We start from the raw sequence: 19,335 nt of genomic DNA on the forward strand, positions 1-19,335 counted from the left end.
TATGGGATTTCCATCAAGCACTACTGCCTGGTGCAATGCAGATCCGACCTAGCCAATAATTGTGGCCCATACATAGAGTGTAATATTGCGGGTCTGCTCTAACCAATCAGAGGCAGCGTCACATAACAGCGTTGCAAAATTCTCCAGCGTCAACCAGGTAGCGTCTTCATACACCAGTAGTATCCTTCCGCTGCAGTGAAATAGTTCAATGTCCAAGTTCCGTGCTGCCAGAGTAGAGATCTAAGTTTAGTTAGATTTTATGGCCCTTCGATTTTATGGCCCTACAGTATCATAGATGGTCATAAATTATATTAATGCGGAAAGAAGGTCTCTATTATTCACTGACATATTTACTGTAGGGTGATAAATTATGATTTAGCAGCAAAATAACATTAATTGGTGTTTGGAGGTTCGACTATCATCTATCCTCATGCTTGAGTGTTCGTCAACCAATATGGGCACAGGTATCTATTACTGAAGGAAAACATTTATAGCTAAATGGTTATTTAAACTTGGATGAGATGTGCCTATAATTTATAGCCTATAGTAAAAATAACACAAAGGAGCCTATCTACAATGACCCTGATGGTGTTTAGAATGTTCTTGGCTGTTGTTGCCCCCGGTGTATGGAGAGTTGCACCTGCTAACAGATCAAATGTAGGTGTCATATGCTTCGTAAACAACAGGTGTAGACTAACAGCGAAACGCTTCCTTACGGGCCCTTCCCAACAATGCAGAGAGAAAACATTTTCAATAATTGAAAAATAATAACACGAGGAATAAGTACACAATGAGTAACGATAACTTGGCTATATATACACGGGGTACCAGTACAGAGTCGATGAGCAGGGGTACGAGGTAATTGAGGTAGATACTGTATGTACATATACTGTCTGTAGGTAGGGATAAAGTGACTAGATAATAAACAGTAGCAGCAGCGTATGTGTTGAGTCAATAGAGTTAGTGCTAAAAGGGGCAATGTTGCAGATAGTCTGAGTTGGTGCATCGGTATGGCTTGCTGAGCGGTAGCAGAGAGAACTGTCTATCTGTCCATGCTACACCGGAGGCTGGTGGCACCTTAATTGGGGAGGACAGGCTCATAGTAACGTCCTCCACCTCAGCAGCCTCCTGTGCCAATGGCGCAAATCATCATTGAATTGGGGTATGTGCACAGCAGGGGTGTATTCATTACTGAAACTGATTCCTAACGGACGCAAACAGCTAAATTCGAGTTTTTATTGGATAAAAGGTAGGTTCCTCTCCGTTGCGTTTGCTTACGTTAAAGAAACGTTTTGCAACAGAATCTGCGGAATGAATACACCCGATGCCTGCTGCACTACAGTATGCTACAGTAGAGGCAAGCTGTGCTGTGATTGGCGTGTCTCCGTCCTGTAGCGGGAGGGGCTTAAGGTTAGCCAATATCTCCAGTTGAAGAAATAAGGAAGTGAGTGAGCAGGCTGGGCTAGTGTCGCGGAGGGATACATAGTCCCCATTCTCACCACCACGGCGACACACCTCCATCCCGCTGGAAACTCCATCTAAGGAACGAGCACACTCGTTCTCTAGTTCATAGACAATCAGCCCAGATCCATCGAACATGGTATGTATTATATATATTTTTTGTATTCATTTTTAGATAATTTGTCAATGCATTTAATGCCACGATGTAATGGGAAATGGAAGAAGGTCAAGATATGGGGAAATCCACAATTTTGCTTTTCATTCATATAGGTGTACAGCATTTTATCTTGCCGGGAATTAAGTTAGGGTGCTCAAAAAGCTTGCTGTTTTGCAACTGTTCTATAATTGCACGGGATATGTCATCTTTAGTCTTACGAGGGCGAGTTGATTCTATTTGGAGGAACATTTTCTAGGGCGATATAACCGCTGAGTTGTATATGAACAGGATGTAACACAAAATGGAGCGGGATTCCGCGATAACTGCGCAATTCTTACGGCATAGTAGTTGGCTCGATGGCTATATCGGGGCATGTTGCTGGCTCGACGCTGCAGATTCAATTCATTCAATCAGATTAATAGCTTTGGGATAACTAGCAAGTTGCTAGACGATTACAGCATAATTCTGTAGCTAAAGTGATTACATTTCAGAGTATATAGTGTGTTGGCTGGAATAGGAAAGCGCACTGGCAAATTATAGTGTAACGCTGCACTCGTAAAGAGTTGACAAGCCCTTTTACCTATGATGCTGCTTCATGTCTCAACACGTTTTATTACTGGGCAATCTAGTTATATCAACTCCTATATGCTACCGAAAAGGATTCATCCCATTTGGAGGAAAATGAACCCATTCCATGGATCGCTATTAGCTGCATTTTTCCATGTTGCATCGCGCTCTGTCTGATGGACCAACCATAATGCGAATTGCAGCAATAAATCGCCTGTGATCCGCAACTGAAATCGCCCGTCTCCCTCAAATGGGGGAATCTGAAAAATTGAAACATTTTATACAATTCCGCCCTCTGGTGTTCTACAGTATAGTAGTTACAAAGTTTCGCCTTCAAGCGCCGTTTACCTCGCTGTAACGCCGCCTGTTTAGGTTGCCTTTTGCGTTCTTAATGGTATGCAAATGCGATGATTGTCGTTTCATCGAGTCGCAGAAGCTCTCTGTCACAGAAAAACCTACTCGGTAGCCTAGACGAGAACATCAACAGCTGTTCAGCCTTGGGTCTGCTGTTTTTTTTATTTTTTTTTATTCCTTCAAATGCAGAATAAAGTATTTGATTGATGTTTAATGTCATTCTTATTACATCATTTAGCAGCAACAAAGTTATATTTCATGGGAATTATTGTTAGGCTAAATCACAAATGTGTTTCAAACTTTACACTGTGTAACTGTCAACGGTCAAACAGCTCACACACAATTTCCATCTGTCGAAAATTGAGTTCATTCGATTGCATAGAAAGGGAAAGGGCGATACCTAGTCAGCTGCACAACTGAAGTATTCCAACCCGACATTTAACCCAACCCCTCTGACTCATATAAAAAGCATCTCTCAGGTGTCACAGAAAGTCATCCAGTGGAAGTCATGAGGCTGGGTGTGTTGAAGGGAAACGTCTCTCCCAATCAATATATTGATGATCTATTGATTCCCAGCCCTATGGCTCATTCATAGCACTAGGGGAGTCAATAGAACTGTTTCTCTGTGCGATCACACATCTATCCCATATGGTATTGAACTGCTGCATGCGGTAGGTTTCATGTTGCACACCAGTGTAGTAGTTGGAGTATACGTTGCACCCCTTTGAAAAGTTGAATCCGTGAGTAAGCCCCTGTGTAGGCCTACCATACACACCGACATAATACAACTGTTGAAGTGGAAACCGTGTATCTCTATTCAGATGGGAAGTAAGTCATCCTGTCCCTATCCTGTTCCAGCCTTGTTTGCTGGCGCATGTTTGGTAACTTAGAGGACATCTGATCCAGAGCATTGAATCATTTATCTGCTTGGCAGGTGGTCCTGGCCTGGATGAGTCGACCTGTGAACTGCTATCAGGGTTGTGTTCATTAGGCAACAAACAGAGTGGGAAAACTAGGAGGAACTACCTGGGCTCATCCATTAAGAAATGCACATTTTTGTTTTCTGTTGCAAAATGTTTTATTTTATTTTACTGTGGGTCCTAATGAACACAACCCAAAACTCAACCCACCAATCATGCCCGTATGGTGCCCTAGACTGGTGTTGATGGTGACATGCCCCCCCACCCCCCTCATCTTTTGTCCAGACTGAAAGAGAAGAGGGATTCAACACATATGAGCTCAAAAGCTTCCCAGTACAAATGTGTCTGTGTGCTCATACATATAGTGTGTCCCTGGGGAGTAAGAGTTTCCTTTGTTATGAGTCATATTCATACACTTTAGGGGAAGCAGGTCCATATAAGGGGTCTTACTGATGCCACCTACTCTCTATTGTAGGCTACACTGTAAAAATGTAGACTAGAGATGCTCGGATAATACCTGCCTGCCTTGTAAAGGATGTTTAAGAAGAGTGATGGACTGCATAGCAGAGACCAGCCAAACTAGTTTCTTCTGTAAGCTACTGCGGTTGTGTAGCCTAAAAACAAACATCAGAACAATAGGCTACCTGGTGATGTTTGAGAAGAGAAAGAATGTCATTTGTCTAGTGAACTAACGAGTCCTGTCTCTCGTCCCATGCCGTGGTTGGTCAGTGGGAGTGGTTGTCCCACTCATTCCAGAGAACCTGTAACAGACAGGATCCCTCCACCCACACCCTTCTCTCTCAAGCTGGCCTGAATGCTTGCCCAACAACACCCTCACTACCATAGGAAATGGTGACTCAGAGGGAGTTTCCTGGGCACAGACGTGTGGGTGTGTGGCGGGTGGAGTGGTTCTGTGTTGTGTTAATTCAAATCAAATCAAATTTTATTTGTCACATACACATGGTTAGCAGATGTTAATGCGAGTGTAGCGAAATGCTTGTGCTTCTAGTTCTGACAATGCAGTAATAACGAACAAGTAATCTAACTAACAATTCAAAAAAAAACTACTGTCTTATACACGGTTTAATGGGATAAAGAATATGTACATAAGGATATATGAATGAGTGATGGTACAGAGCAGCATAGGCAAGATACAGTAGATGATATCGAGTACAGTATATACATATGAGATGAGTATGTAAACCAAGTGGCATAGTTAAAGTGGCTAGTGATACATGTATTACATAAGGATGCAGTCGATGATATAGAGTACAGTATCTACGTATGCATATGAGATGAATAATGTAGGGTAAGTAACATTATATAAGGTAGCATTGTTTAAAGTGGCTAGTGATATATTTACATCATTTCCCATCAATTCCCATGATTAAAGTGGCTGGAGTAGAGTCAGTGTCATTGACAGTGTGTTGGCAGTAGCCACTCAATGTTAGTGGTGGCTGTTTAACAGTCTGATGGCCTTGAGATAGAAGCTGTTTTTCAGTCTCTCGGTCCCAGCTTTGATGCACCTGTACTGACCTCGCCTTCTGGATGACAGCGGGGTGAACAGGCAGTGGCTCGGGTGGTTGATGTCCTTGATAATCTTTATGGCCTTCCTGTAGCATCGGGTGGTGTAGGTGTCCTGGAGGGCAGGTAGTTTGCCCCCGGTGATGCGTTGTGCAGACCTCACTACCAGACCTCACTACTACCACACTCAGACCTCACTACCTCATAGACCTCACTACCTAATTCAGCAGTACTTTGCTGCCTACCAGCAGGTTGCTACATCCACCAAGCCCCTGTTGCCTTCTAGCTAGACTGGCCAAGAGTGAGAGGGTGCCCCAGAGGGGAAAGGCCTGTATTAGGAGCGTGGGCCTGGTTCCAGGCAGCCCCAGTGATGCCAAGGGAAAGGAAGGACCGGAGAAGGCCTGGTCGCGCAGCAGCACTGTGAGGCTCAGTCATGCAAAGGGAACGGAAGGGCTGGAGAAGGCCTAGTCGCGCAGCAGCACGGTGAGGCCCAGCTGTCTGGGAAACAGCCACAGGAGTTCTTCCACTGTACCTACCTGATGCCCCGCCCTTCTAAGAGGGAAGAAGAGACCGATGACAGAGAGAGAGGAATAGGAGCAAGAAGGATAACAGGAGTGAGGGACGAGAGAAACATGAGTTGTAGGGCGGGAAGAGAGGCCGTGGCTGTTGTCCTTTTGTTCATTAACCCCACCCGTCAGTGTAAAATCACTTATCTCAGACATTTCACAAATCTTGCAGATTGAGGGAACGGGGAGCCCAGAAGGAGGAGAGGGGAGAAAAGGCTATTGTCTGATGCTTATTGAATCCCGTCAGCTAATTTAATTTAGCCTGGTGAAGTTAACCATCGCACTGGACGTATCAACCAAGGCCACAGATGTAGCCCCGGAGCCATGTAGAGACTATTTTGCTATCAGCCTGTTTAAAGAGCATCTAAAAAATGAAATCATGTCATTTGAGGTCTAGGCCTTCCCCCGGTCGTCTCCATTACTTTGCGTCTGATATATCCTAACCGACAGACCTTATCGCTAGGAAAGAACCTCACCCATCATACACACTATGGTATAAGGAGTGGCCTTTGCACATGTCCATTTCTTATGGTTGACTGAGACAGAATCAACACTATAGTGGTCTATGTTTGGTGTTGTAGTTACACAGATGTCTATAAAGCCTACACATATCTACTGTACTGTAGGATATCTGGTCTGCTTTGGGACAGAACTGAACTGGTTGCTATGTGACTAATTCACAGGAAACCTGGTGATGGAAACAAATGGCATAGAGGGAAATGCCAATTAGTGTGTGTTCCTGTTTTCCCCCCTGCCAGCAGCAGGCACTCAGCATTACGTCAGTGGTTTGTTGCCGTAATCATAAGCATGTTTTGCCAATCTGGGAGGGTACCGCGGGATTTACCATTTACACACACACACACACCAATGTTGTAAGACCTACGGTGCTGTTGCTGTGTGTGAATGTTTGTTTGAAACCTGAGGCCTTTGTGTGTGTGTGTGTGTGTGTGTGTGTGTGTGTGTCAAGACTTCATCCATCTGTGGGCCCATTGTAGGAGTGCTGCCAAGTCATTACATACACACTCATTAAAGCGCCTCTGACTCACCGGAGTCATTAAATAGGGCTAACAGAGAACAGGGAACATGCTGGGAGGGAGTCAGGGAGACCAGATCAACTGAACACACCACTACAGCCGTTTTAGCATTTTCAGCTAACAGCAGTCCAGGGCCAGTAGGCACAGAACAGGTTCTTCTACCTGGGTAGTGTTCAGTCGGAAGAAAAATGTTTAGAAACAGACATGGTACATGACCGTGGGCCAATAAGAGAGAGCACTCTTTTTCTGATTCAAAAACATGTTTGTGGCCACTGAAAATGACCCAAGGTAGTCTCTGGAACAAGGTGGGGGGGGGTGTCTCTTCCCTGAACAACGTCCTCACTGTGGGGTGTTGGGAAATCATGGAGGCAGGCGACAGCCTGGAGAGCATGACTAAGTCGTTTGGTATTTGGGATTTAGCGACTGAGTGAATGACTGTTTGTTTGTTTTTCTCCCTCACTGTTTTACCCTCAGGCCGATCAACTAACAGAAGAACAGATTGCAGGTAGGAACGACTGAGTAATCCCGCTCTCTAGCATGTTTGACTAATTCGTGAACAGTACACACACACACACATTATATATATATATATATATAACTAGGCAAGTCCGTCAACGACGGCCTACCCCGGCCAAACGAGGACGACATATAACATACTGCAAGGGAAAAAATACAGGGGTTTATTTTTCACTGTCCATTGACCTCAGCCATGTTCTTGTCTGAAATAAGTGGAATGAAATATCATCTTCTCATTTGATGTGTGTGTGATTTGGGCCAGTGCTAACTAGCTAGTACACTCTGTTATTCTCCTCAGTTAGATCTATAAACCCCTGGGTGGCTAATTAGCCAATGCTACTGGGTCCCAGGCTAATTCGGTCTTGTCTTCAGCGGTATACTTCAAACATCTTACTCTGGGGGTGTTTCTTATGGCCCGTCAATATTAAAATCCCTTAGATCTGCCTGTATATTGATTTGAACAAGTTATCAAACACCATCACGTCTACACTGAACTTCCTAAAACACAGACCTTTTGGCTGTAGGCCTCTCTTGAACTACGTCTTACAAACTACTAATTATCTGTCTATATAAACCCTTTACAACCTCCCTTAAGTCTATCCTAATGTAAAGTGTTACCCATCCCACAGCCAAAGCTTGAGCCACAGCCCAAGAAGCCCTGACTGAGTCTGTGACCCACCCACCAGTAGGAAACACTGACTTCACCATCGAGACTTTACGTAACCCCACCTTTCATTCTCCTTCCCCCGTCCTCGCAGAGTTCAAGGAGGCGTTCTCCTTATTCGACAAGGATGGCGACGGCACCATCACGACCAAAGAGCTGGGCACCGTGATGAGGTCGCTGGGACAGAACCCCACAGAGGCGGAGCTGCAGGACATGATCAATGAGGTCGACGCCGACGGTGAGTGAAACACCCGAAGCTGGGTTAGGCACACCCGATTGGTAAAAACAAAAATGGGGAAGTGACGTTCAGACGGGGGAAACTTGGGCAAACACGTGCGTCATCAAAAGGCGACGAAACCTGTAGTCATTGTGAGTTCCACATCATAAACTGACCGTGCAAGTGCATTCTGCTTTCATCTCCACGTATTGGTTTAGCACGGTCTGTCCCCTTTAGAGTTTAGCCTATACAATTGTTTGGGAATGTGCCTTCAGCAGTTCAGTCACTCACTGCCTGTCAAACAGTCCCTCGGTGTCTTATGACTTCACTGTTACCTGCCTGAAGGCCAGGCAGATTACTGTCACAGTGTCAGCTTTCGCACTAAGAGCACTATGGTGAGTGACAAGTCTTCAAGACCCCTGTCAACTTATCAACACAACTGTCTCCTGATTAAATAGATATGGCTGAATCAACTGCGACTCTTGAGGTTTAATCCCAAATTACACTCTGTTCCCTTTCCAGTGCACTACATTTGTCCAGGGCCCATAGGGGGTGCCATTTGGGACACACATTGAGTCAGTGAGAATGAGAGTGATCATGGTAGGAGGAAGTGTCCTTGACTCTTAACGACATTGGAAATTAAACCCGTCAGTCGTCTAGGCGACCAGGCAAGGCCACCTATACCAAGATGATGCCCTGTCCGCGTAAAGGGTTTTGGTAAATGGGGCCTTATCAATTGCAGACATATTGCTCGATCTCACCACTGTTTGGCTCGGCTCGCTGTATCTATCCAAAGTCCCCGCCTCTCTCTCTGTCCTGTCTAGTTATCTGTACGGCGTTTTCGCTCTGGTTTAGGCAATCTGGGTCAGACAGCGTTGAAGCTAGTAATGGAAAATAAAACTAATTACATAAACTCTGATCTGTGTTTCGCGCTGTACATTCAGTATCTCTTCTCTCCTCTCCCCTTTGTACATTCAATACCCTCATAGTGATGTCAACAGCAGGGCCACAGCTTCTTTCGGGCGGCAGGGTAGCCTAGTGGTTAGAGAGTTGGACTAGCAACCGGAAGGTTGCAAGTTCAAATCCCAAGCTGCCAAGGTACAAATCTGTCGTTCTGCCCCTGAACAGGCAGTTAACCCACTGTTCCTAGGCCGTCATTGAAAATAAGAATTTGTTTTAACTGACTTGCTTAGTAAAATAAAGGTAAAATTTAAAATAAAATAAAAATTTACTAAACAAGCAGAATGGATGCCCGAGGGAGAGAATGAGGTTCGCTTTACCCCAGAGAGGTGTGCTGTTGGTCTCTGAGAGGAGGAGGTCTCTTGTTTAGGCTCTGAAGTGGGGTTTTGTGTTGCCCTATCATTGGTTCTCCTGGTTTGATCCCTCTCCACCAATCTCTGTTGTCCCCGTGTGAAAAATATTTGGACTTCATTGGTTTCAATGGAACATTTTGCATGTTGTCTTAGGGGCTGGTCCGCCTTGCCTAGGAAAAGCTATGGGGAAATAGTACTAGCATAAGGAATGAATGTCCTCATGACCGTAGAATGAGTCTTCCTCTTATAGTTTGCGTCAGCAGTGGCTCTTATATACAGTATAATCGTACCATCTCCCACTCGTTCCCTCTCCTCCTCATCTCCATCTCTCCCACCCACTCCTTCGCTCCTTCTTGTACTTCAAGACCGACAGAGTCGGGCCCTGGAGTCACAGCCAGCTCTCACTGCAGAAAGATCTCACCGGGTGGTTCTCAATATGCATACTACAGGACTCCACACTCTCATGCTCCGAGTGCATTCTCCGAGGACGTTCTCTTGAGTTCATCCGTGTGAGGACAAGAGTGTGGAGAACGCTTAAAATATTAGATTTCAGAAGCACTCGCATTCCCCCTGCTGCCTCACGCTGCACCTCCGCATCCACTGAACGTTCTTCCAGCCAGGACAATGGCAAGAATAGAGACAAAACCAGGTACACGCAAAGCAAACAATTGACTTTAATTATTATCAGCCAGCTATGTGAATCGGACTTAGCCATTCATGGAACCTTCTTACAGTCAGAACCAGTGGCAAAGGACACGAAACAAGATATACACAGAGCAAACATTTCACTTCATACAGGGCCTTCAGAAAGTATTCACACCCCTTGACTTCTTCCAAATGTTGTGTTACACACAATACCCCCTAATGTCAAAGTGGAATTATGTTTTTGACATATTTACGAATGAATTAGAAATGAAAAGCTGAAATGTCTTGAGTCAATAAGTATTCAACCCCTTTGTTCTGGCAAGTCTAAATAAGTTCAGGAGTAAACGTGTGCTTAACAAGTCACATAATAAGTTGCATGGACTCACTCTGTGTGCAATAATAGTGTTCAACATTATTTTTAAATGACAAACTCATCTCTGTAGCTCACACATACAATTATCTGTAAGGTCCCTCAGTGGAGCAGTGAATTTCAACACAGATTCAACCACAAAGACCAGGGAGGTTTTCCAATGCCTCGGAAAGAAGGGTATCTATTGATAGATGGGTTAAAAAAACAACAACTAAACAGACATTGAATATCCCTTTGAGCATGGTGAAGTTATTACGTACACTTTGGATGGTGTATCAATACTCCCAGTCACTACATAATGCAAGCAGCTTTCCATGAGGCCAATGGTGACTTTAAAACAGTTACGGAGTTTAATGGCTGAGAACTGAGGATGGATCATAACATTACTCCACAATACTAACCTAAATGAGAGAGTGAAAAGAAGGAAGCCTGTAGAGAATGCTTGTTTACGAGGTTGCGTCATATTTCTGTGCATACTTTCTGCCGACGCTTGCTTAAAAATATGTACAAAAAGAGCACGTATTCGAGATCTGTGCTCCGTTTCGCATACTTTGATTTGGACTCCTACTCCGACCCTTCCGTGCTCTAATTTGCGTGCTCAGAGCACGGTAGTATGCATTTTGTGAAACAGCCATAGTTTCCCTTTGAAATTCACATTTGTTATGGATGAACGTGTATTTCAGAGGGGTTACAGGGTTAATTCCGCCTGCTTCCAGGGTTAATTCTGCCTGCTTCCAGGGTTAATTCCGCCTGCTTCCAGGGTTAATTCCGCCTGCTTCCAGGGTTAAAACAGAAACAACTCAAAGGGTTAAGTTTAGGTATTCATTCCCGAGTGCTTAAGGTTAGGTCTCTATGTTTCGGGGAAGGCTTAAAACAAAGACCAACTATTCTCACGGCTTGCTAGAGCATTTAGACTGCGGTTTGTCCAGTAGCCTAAGCAGCACGCTTCGGCTCCGAGCATCACGTGATCGAGCCCAGTACAAAATACACTTTTGTATTTATTTTGTGAGCGCTGAGGAAAGCATATCGACGTTCTCAGGACCTTGTCAAACGTCCGAAACTGCTGTCTGTTGCTAGTGATCAGGCTGCTTTATTACTCCAGGCCTCCTCTTCCTCTTGATTGTTCTTCCAGTGGTATGTTTTCAGGCCCTGCCTGGCTGCAAATGGGCTCATCACACACACACACACACAAAGGCTGTCTGCTCTCTGATTGGGGCTCCCCAGTGGCATGTGTTCCTTTTGATGGCTGCTGTGCTTGTGTTGCTGGTCCGGCCAACAGTGTGTGTGTGTCTGTGTTTGTATGCGTCTCTCTGTATCTCGTCTTTCTGTCTGTCTCTGTGTGTGTGTCTCCATGTTTGTTTGTGTCTCTGTGTGTTAGGTCCTGAGATCCCTAGCCCGCGGCCATTAGATCACCATCTGCCTTATCGCATTATGCTCTCTACTCTGCTGTTGTTACAGCCCTGCTTACAGGGAGATCTGCTCTTCCCTGGTTAATCCCAGTACCACCAGCCCCACCCATCCTCCGCTCCACAGTGCACACACACACACTACTCCATGCGAGGTTAATCCAGCAGGTACTCTGACCTCTCCTCTGACCTTCCCCCTCTCTCCGCCACCCCCGCACATCCCAGCGCCCTCTCTTGCTGAAAGGCACTCACACACACATTCACACACACACATACAGCATATGTTTTACTATCCTTGTGGGGACCTAAAATTGTTTTCCATTAAAATCCTATTTTTCTAACCCCCCCCACACACACACACACACACACACAATCCTCGTACAGTAGTATATCTCAGAGCCTTTCCCCCTCCCCGTAAAGAACCATTATAATCCCTGGGTAATCCCAACCTAAAAGGCTACATGTTCTGGATCTGATCCCAGATCCCACCATTGACACCAACGTACTGTATGTCCATCTATAGAATAGGCTGGTTAGAGCCTATGTCGGGGAAAGGGCTGGGATCTCACCGCTGCCACCAACATCCGACCATCCTCCACCCATTTCACTGTAAACTCACACATCCTGAGTTGGTCAGAGGCTGTGTGGGAGAGATTCCAAAGCTGCCACCAACGTCCATTCATCCACCACAGATGAACCCACACCACAGGAGGCTGGTGGCACCTGAATTAGGGTGGACGGGCTCATGGTAATGGCTGGAATAAATGGAACGGTATCAAACACATTAACCGCGTGGTTTCCATGTGTTTGATGCCGTTCCATTTACTCCGTTCCAGCCATTATTATGAGCCGTCCTCCCCCCCCCAGCAGCCCCCTGTGACCCAGACATCCTGTGAGGCCTGGTTAGAGAGAAGGATTAGAGATGGTTAGAGGCTATGTCAAGGTGGAGGAGGCGGCAGGCTCCCTGGTCCCTGACTCCCCAGGCAGAGCGAGGCACTCTGTCAAGGGCAGATGAGAGGTGATTTAAAAAAAATAAAAAATGATGGGGCCTGGTCCAGACTCCTGTCCAGCATACAGTAGGAGATGTCTGAGGATGGATTCTCCCTCTGGTCTCTAGCTGGACATCTACAACCTCCTCCCAGGGCTACCCTGAGGTATAGAGGACAGACACACAGTCTAGTACTAGGACACTGTCCAGTGTGTATGGCTTTTTATAGAAGTGAATTGAGTTGTATGCAAGGACATAACAGGTGATTTCACAAAGGCTTTTCAGGGTCTTTCATCATAGAATGATGAAGAATTGCTGGTCAACAAACAAGCCTTTTTATAATTTACACACAGTTCAATATATATATTTACTGTTATCAGCATCTTATTGCAATGAACTAAACCGGGTGTTTCCTATCTCCAATCCAGGCAATGGCACCATTGACTTCCCGGAGTTCCTGACCATGATGGCCAGAAAAATGAAGGACACAGACAGTGAGGAGGAGATCCGTGAAGCCTTCAGGGTATTCGACAAGGTAAAGTACTGCATGTTTACTATCTAACACATCCTCGGCGAGTAATCCTCAAATGACAATTTAGCTTTGTAATGAACTAGCAAACAGTCGTCTTTCATAAGCTCTATCCACCTCTGATAAACACACCGTCTCAACTTCCAGTTAAGGTGATGCTGCACTCTTAGAAAGAAAGGCGCTGTCTAGAACCTAAACTGGGTTTCCGGCTGTCCCCATAGGAGAACCCTTTGAAGAACCCTTTTTGGTTCCAGGTAGAACCCTTTCCCTAGAGGGTTCTACTTGGAACCAAAAAGAGTTCTCCTATGGGGACAGCCAAATAACCCTTTTCTTCTAAGAGTGTGTGTGTGTGTATATATATATATATATATATATATATATATATCATTAACCATCCAATGGGGATTTGATTCTCTGTTCATTGCCTAATGGGGATTCACCTCTCCACTCATCATTGCCCAATTGGGATTAGCGTCTCTTTTTTTTTGTCCTGATTGCTCCCCAATGGGAATGCCTTTCCGTCTATTCTCACCCAATGGAATTTCTTCCCTTGTGTCTCCAGGACGGAAACGGCTACATCAGCGCAGCAGAACTCCGTCACGTCATGACAAACCTGGGGGAGAAGTTAACAGACGAGGAGGTAGACGAGATGATCAGAGAAGCAGACATTGACGGAGACGGACAGGTCAACTATGAAGGTAAGAGGACAGACCACCTAGCCCTGTATGCTTAACCAGCCACATGTGGATATTATTGGTTAATATAACAGAGATGAACTATGAAGGTAAGAGGAGGACAGTAGTTGTTCCAGGTTAGCTCTGGGTAGTGTTCATTGGGTCACAAAACGGAAAATGTTTCAAAACATTTTGCATGGAAAACAGAAATTGGTTTCTTATTAGTCTAGGAAGTCCCTCTGTTTCAGTACGTTTTCTTCCATTTGGTACCTAATGAACATGACCCTGTACAGCAGGCATAACCAGCTACAGTGCCTTTTAGAAAGTACTCATACCACTTGATTTATTCCTTATTTTGTTGTGTTACAGCCTGAAGTTTTGGGGGGCAAATGTATTGATATGGAAATATATCAAATTTACATAAGTATTTACACCACTTTGCTGTGACACTCCAAATTGAGCTCAGGTGCATCCAATTTCCTTTGATCATCCTTGAGACGTCACTACAGCTTGATTGGAGTCCACTTGTGGCTCATTCAATTGTTTGGACATGATTTAGAAAGAAACGCACCTGTCTATTTAAGGTCTCACAGTTGACATGTCAGAGTAGAAACTATACCCTGAAGTCCAAAGAACTGTCCGTAGATCTCCAAGATATATGCATCATCACAATTCTATCTGAGGAAGGGTATAAAACATTTTTTTGTGTTGAAAGTTTCCAAGAGCACAGTGGTCTTCAACATTGGGAAATTGAAAAAATATGGAACTTCCCAGACTCTGCCTAGAGTTGGCCGTCCAAACAAACTGAGCAACCTGCCTAGAAGGATCTTAGTCAGGGAGGTGACCAAGAGCCCAATGACCACTGACAAAACTACAGAGTTCCTTGCCTGAGATTGGAGAACCTGCCAGAAGGACAACAGTCTCTACAGAACTTCACCAATCTGGGCTTTATCGGAGAGTGGCCAGACGGATGCTACTCCTGAGAAAAAGGCACATGGCAGCATGCCTGGAGTTTGCAAGAAGGCACGTGAAAGACTGAGATCATAAGGCACAATATTCTGTGGTCTGATGAGACAAAAATGTAACTCTGGCCTGAATGCAAAGCCCTATGTCTGGAGAGAACCAGGCACAGCTCATCACTCGTCTAACACCATCCCTACCGTGAAGCATGGTGGTGGCAGCGTCATGCTATGAGGATGCTTTTCAGCAGTCGGGACTGGGAGACTGGTAAGGATAGAGGGAACAATAAATGGAGCCAAATGCAGGCAAATCCTTGATGAGATCCTGCTTCAGAGTGCAAATGACCTTAGACTGGGGTAAAGATTTACATTCCAACAGGACAATGACCCCAAGCATACAGCCAAAGCAACGCTGGAAAGGCTTCAGAACAAGAATGTGAAAGCCCTTGAGTGGCCCAGCCAAAGCCCAGACTTAAATCCCATTGAGAATCTGTGGAATGACTTGAAGATTGCTGTTCAACTCCGCTCCCCATCTAACTTAACAGAGCTTGAGAAAATCTGCAAGGAAGAATGAGAGAAAATCCAGATCTGCAAGGCTGTAATCGCCGCCAAATGTGCTTCTACAAAAGTATTGACTACTTATGTAATTGAGATTTTTGTTTCATTTTCAAAAATGTCTAAAAACATGATTTCACTTTGTCATTATGGGGTATTGTGTGTAAATGGGTAAAAAAAATTTTTTTTATATATGACTTAGCTTTTTTATTTATTCCGGCTGTTACAGAACAAAATGTGGAATAAGTCAAGGGCTATGAATACTTTCTGAAGGCACTGTACATGCATCAGTCAGTCTTATCCCTGTAATCGGCATGTAACAGACATGTAAGAGGTATAGCCAGCTACATATAGTAGTAGTGGTTACTACTGGTTATGCAGCCTTTCCAGCACTGTACAGCAGGCTGAACCAGCTACATATACCATGTGTAGTGCCAGCCCTGTAGCAGCCCTGTAGCAGGCTTGTAGCAGCCCTGTAGAAGGCTTGTAGCAGCCCTGTAGAAGGCTTGTAGCAGCCCTGTAGCTGCCCTGTAGCTGCCCTGTAGCAGCCCTGTAGCTGCCCTGTAGCAGCCCTGTAATGTTTCTAACATTAATGTGCACCACATTTTTTTTTTTTTAAATGATCCTTTAAACTTCTACTACTGGTTTGGTGGTTGTATCCATCAATTGTCCCATTAACAATCACCCACATTAGAAAATGCATTTAATTTAAACATCACGATATCAGCAAAATGCCTGCGATAAGTGACCGGTATGGTCGACGTCGATCATTTTCAGTTTTCTACCCTCTTCCCCTCCACCCACTGTCCCTCCTATTCCCCACAAGACACTGCGCTCATTCTTTTAGAATGTGCTGTTGACACAATAAACAGTCCATATGTCTTGGCTGGAAAGCGCCCTACTTCCTCACTCTCTCATTGTGCCATAAAAAGCATATGTAGTCTAAGCATTTGAAAGCCTTCTCTTTATTTTGGTTGGACGTCATTGTGTTTTCACAGTGCAGTGACTTTTTTAATCAAATAAGCTTAATGAGATGAACATGAAAGCCGTTTGGAAACGGGACACTAATTAGAATGATTTGCATTCTGTTCCTCCACTGCTTGATAAAAAAAAAAAATTATAAACAGTTTCACAATTTAGCAGGTGACTGCCTCGCCTGGCGCTTTGCCAATGGGCCTTAATGAGCTACAGTGCGTTACTTATCTTTGTCTTTGTGTTCTCTCTGTCTCTCTCTCCTTTCAACAGAGTTTGTACAGATGATGACTGCAAAGTGAAGCTCGGCCAACCTGCCTTGTCCCCTTGTAGAAGACGATAAAAAAAAGATCACAAAAGTTTTACTTACCTCTTGGGAAAAAAAAATGTTCATTTATCCATACTGTTTCTGTATAGAAAATAATTGAATGTTAAAATAAAATATCCCTCTGTCCATCTACACAGAGAAAACAAAAATCTACAAAAAATATCTGCATGATATGGTTAGTGACCCTCCCCCCCAAATAAGATGAGTTTAGCATCAGTACTTCAAAGACGCATATAACAACCTTGTAGTAATTACCTTCAAACTGAAGCAAGGCATTTGGAACCCCTTCCAAGTTCCATCCATTTGCTGGTGATGTTTGGGCTGGCCATCTCTCTTTATCTGTCTCTCTCTCTCTCTCTCTTTCCTGTTCTTCATGCATGCAGCTTGTGACTGGAGCACTCCCTCCAGCCAATCCGAGCGTGCTGATTCCACAGGGGGTGTCGTTGGTATGGTGTCGTTGGTTTGGTACAGTTTTTTTTGTATTTGGAGAGGAACCCTAGTGATATGGTATATGAAAGGATAGGTTTATAATTCAAGCTGAAAGTGGAATGGAACTTACTTGTATGTTAGATAAAGTACATTTTCAAAATGTTTGGCATGTTTTTTTGTTTGTTTGTTTTTTACGTTATTTGGACGGCCATCTTAGGTATTTGTGTGTCCCTGCCCTGAAGAGGAGGGATATAAAAAGTCTTACGGTGGAGCTTTGTTTTGTTTGCTGAGATGGAGTGTTCCTCTTTCTGACATTAAGGGAGATTCACTGGCCTTCACGTTTTTTTCTTTCTTCCGTTTCCTCGACTCGGACAAGAGTGTGGTGGAGTTGTTGTGTACTTTGTATATGCAGTATGCATTCTGTAGGTAAGAGTTGCAGCACACGAGTCTTTTCAACTGTTCATCTGAGTTCAGTTTACATTCATTCCAAGTTGTAAATGCTAGTCTTTCATTTTTTTTTTTTTTCAAATAAAAAAAAAAGACCATGAACTTAATCGTTGTTGTTGTTGTGTTTATAGGATGCTGCTGAGATGTCATTTTGATGTCATGTGACAGTGATTTCGAATCCATTGTCAAATATCAACTGTGATGATACTACATCAAAAATAAGGACAAAGTATGCATGTCTCTGACATGGAAGACTGAATTATAGTTTTAGCTTATGCAATTACTCAAGATCACCATGTTGTACACTATATCGACGTCGTTCAATTTAGCCAAACCATAGCCCAACCAGTTGCGGCAACATTTGAATATCTGCTCCTGCTCTGGTTTGGGGGGGGAAAGGGAAAAAGACACCACTGTTTGCGTTCTCACTCAGCCATAGATAAACATCTATGGCTGTGCTTCGGCTCTCTGTTGCTAGGCAACAGCGGCATGCTGTTACTAGGCTGCTGGGGGTTTGAAAAAGGCAGGAGGGTGTTTTAATAGGCCTCAGCTGGAGAGAGAAGCTTCCATGATGTAGCCGTGTCCTAGTAAGGCCAGGCTAAAACCGGTCGTCATGTTTCAAACACACCAGTATGGGAACGTGGTTCACCACTCTATGGTGTTTACCTACAAGTCCATGAAGACGGAACCACATTGTCTGACTATATTTGGGTCACGGTTTGACCGTATTTGGTGAGGAGTAGAGTTTTGGCTGTCTGTACAGTGTCCACCCTTGGCTAGCCCAGCTCCATTCTGACCTTATGTTTTAGCGTTTTCCTCAGTACTGATAGGAGAGCCAGAAGCACATGCTTCTGGCTCTGCTTTCGGTCAGCGAATCGGCTAAAATGCACACGTCATCCTTTATTTACTATTAATGTCATATCTATATAGGGTCGTTGCATAATGTTTATGTGGTTCTGTGATCGATAAATCGCATCTCCAGGCATTGTAAACACCTTTCATATGCGCAGTCATATCTCGTGATGAAAACGTGCAGCGGGAACCCTTTACCCTGTGGTGGTACTCTCACCACAGAAGCACTCACTCTCGCTGACATGGAACGCCACAGGGACAACCAGCCGTAAAATCGATTGAGGTTGACAACCCACCTTTAGCCCATAGGGACCAGTTAACCAAAGGCTCCATTTCAGGGTCGTGTTTTGCAACCTGTCAGCCACTCACGCTCGTGGTTCGCTTGATGCTAGTGGGGATACCTATAACACACAGGACTGTCACGCTACTCTAAAGTCCAATACTGATTGTGGACAGGTGGGGTACTGACAATACACGCCATTTAGCAGATGCTTTTATATAAAGCGGCTTACAGTCATACGTGCGTCCATTTTTACGTATGGGTGTTCCGTGAACAAAACCAGTGGGCGTGACAATGAACAATACCCGACTACTGACAACCGGCCAATGAGCCGGAGCACAGCGTCAGCCAATAACCAGACTCCACAGGCGTACATGGTTGAAGTGGAGTGCGGAGGAGAAGAGAGAGACCAGACTTCCCCTCTATTCTTGTGTGACACTGGTGGGTTACAATCGTACGTACACACACACACACACACTGCATACCAGTAGGATCTCCCCTATTCTCTGTAGTAACACTGGAGCCCCCCAGGGGTTAAATTAAGAACGTCAATATTTTAGGTGTAGATGAAGCAGCACTTTGCGGTGGCAGTGGTAGTAAGGGGAGAA

At 44.6% G+C, this 19,335-nt stretch overlaps 1 protein-coding gene across 1 annotated transcript; it reads left to right on the forward strand.

The window, feature by feature from the left end:
• The first annotated feature begins 1,451 nt into the window (after positions 1–1,451).
• LOC112250465 (calmodulin-1) lies at positions 1,452–17,702 on the forward strand. Its single transcript, XM_024420643.2, has 6 exons — positions 1,452–1,600; positions 7,058–7,088; positions 7,858–8,001; positions 13,131–13,237; positions 13,794–13,929; positions 16,665–17,702. The coding sequence occupies exons 1-6, from the start codon at positions 1,598–1,600 to the stop codon at positions 16,691–16,693; spliced, it is 450 nt and encodes a 149-aa protein (XP_024276411.1). The 5' UTR covers positions 1,452–1,597; the 3' UTR covers positions 16,694–17,702.
• Positions 17,703–19,335: the final 1,633 nt, after the last annotated feature.

Source organism: Oncorhynchus tshawytscha, linkage group LG05, assembly GCF_018296145.1.
Source record: "Oncorhynchus tshawytscha isolate Ot180627B linkage group LG05, Otsh_v2.0, whole genome shotgun sequence".
NCBI classification, from domain to species: domain Eukaryota; kingdom Metazoa; phylum Chordata; class Actinopteri; order Salmoniformes; family Salmonidae; genus Oncorhynchus; species Oncorhynchus tshawytscha.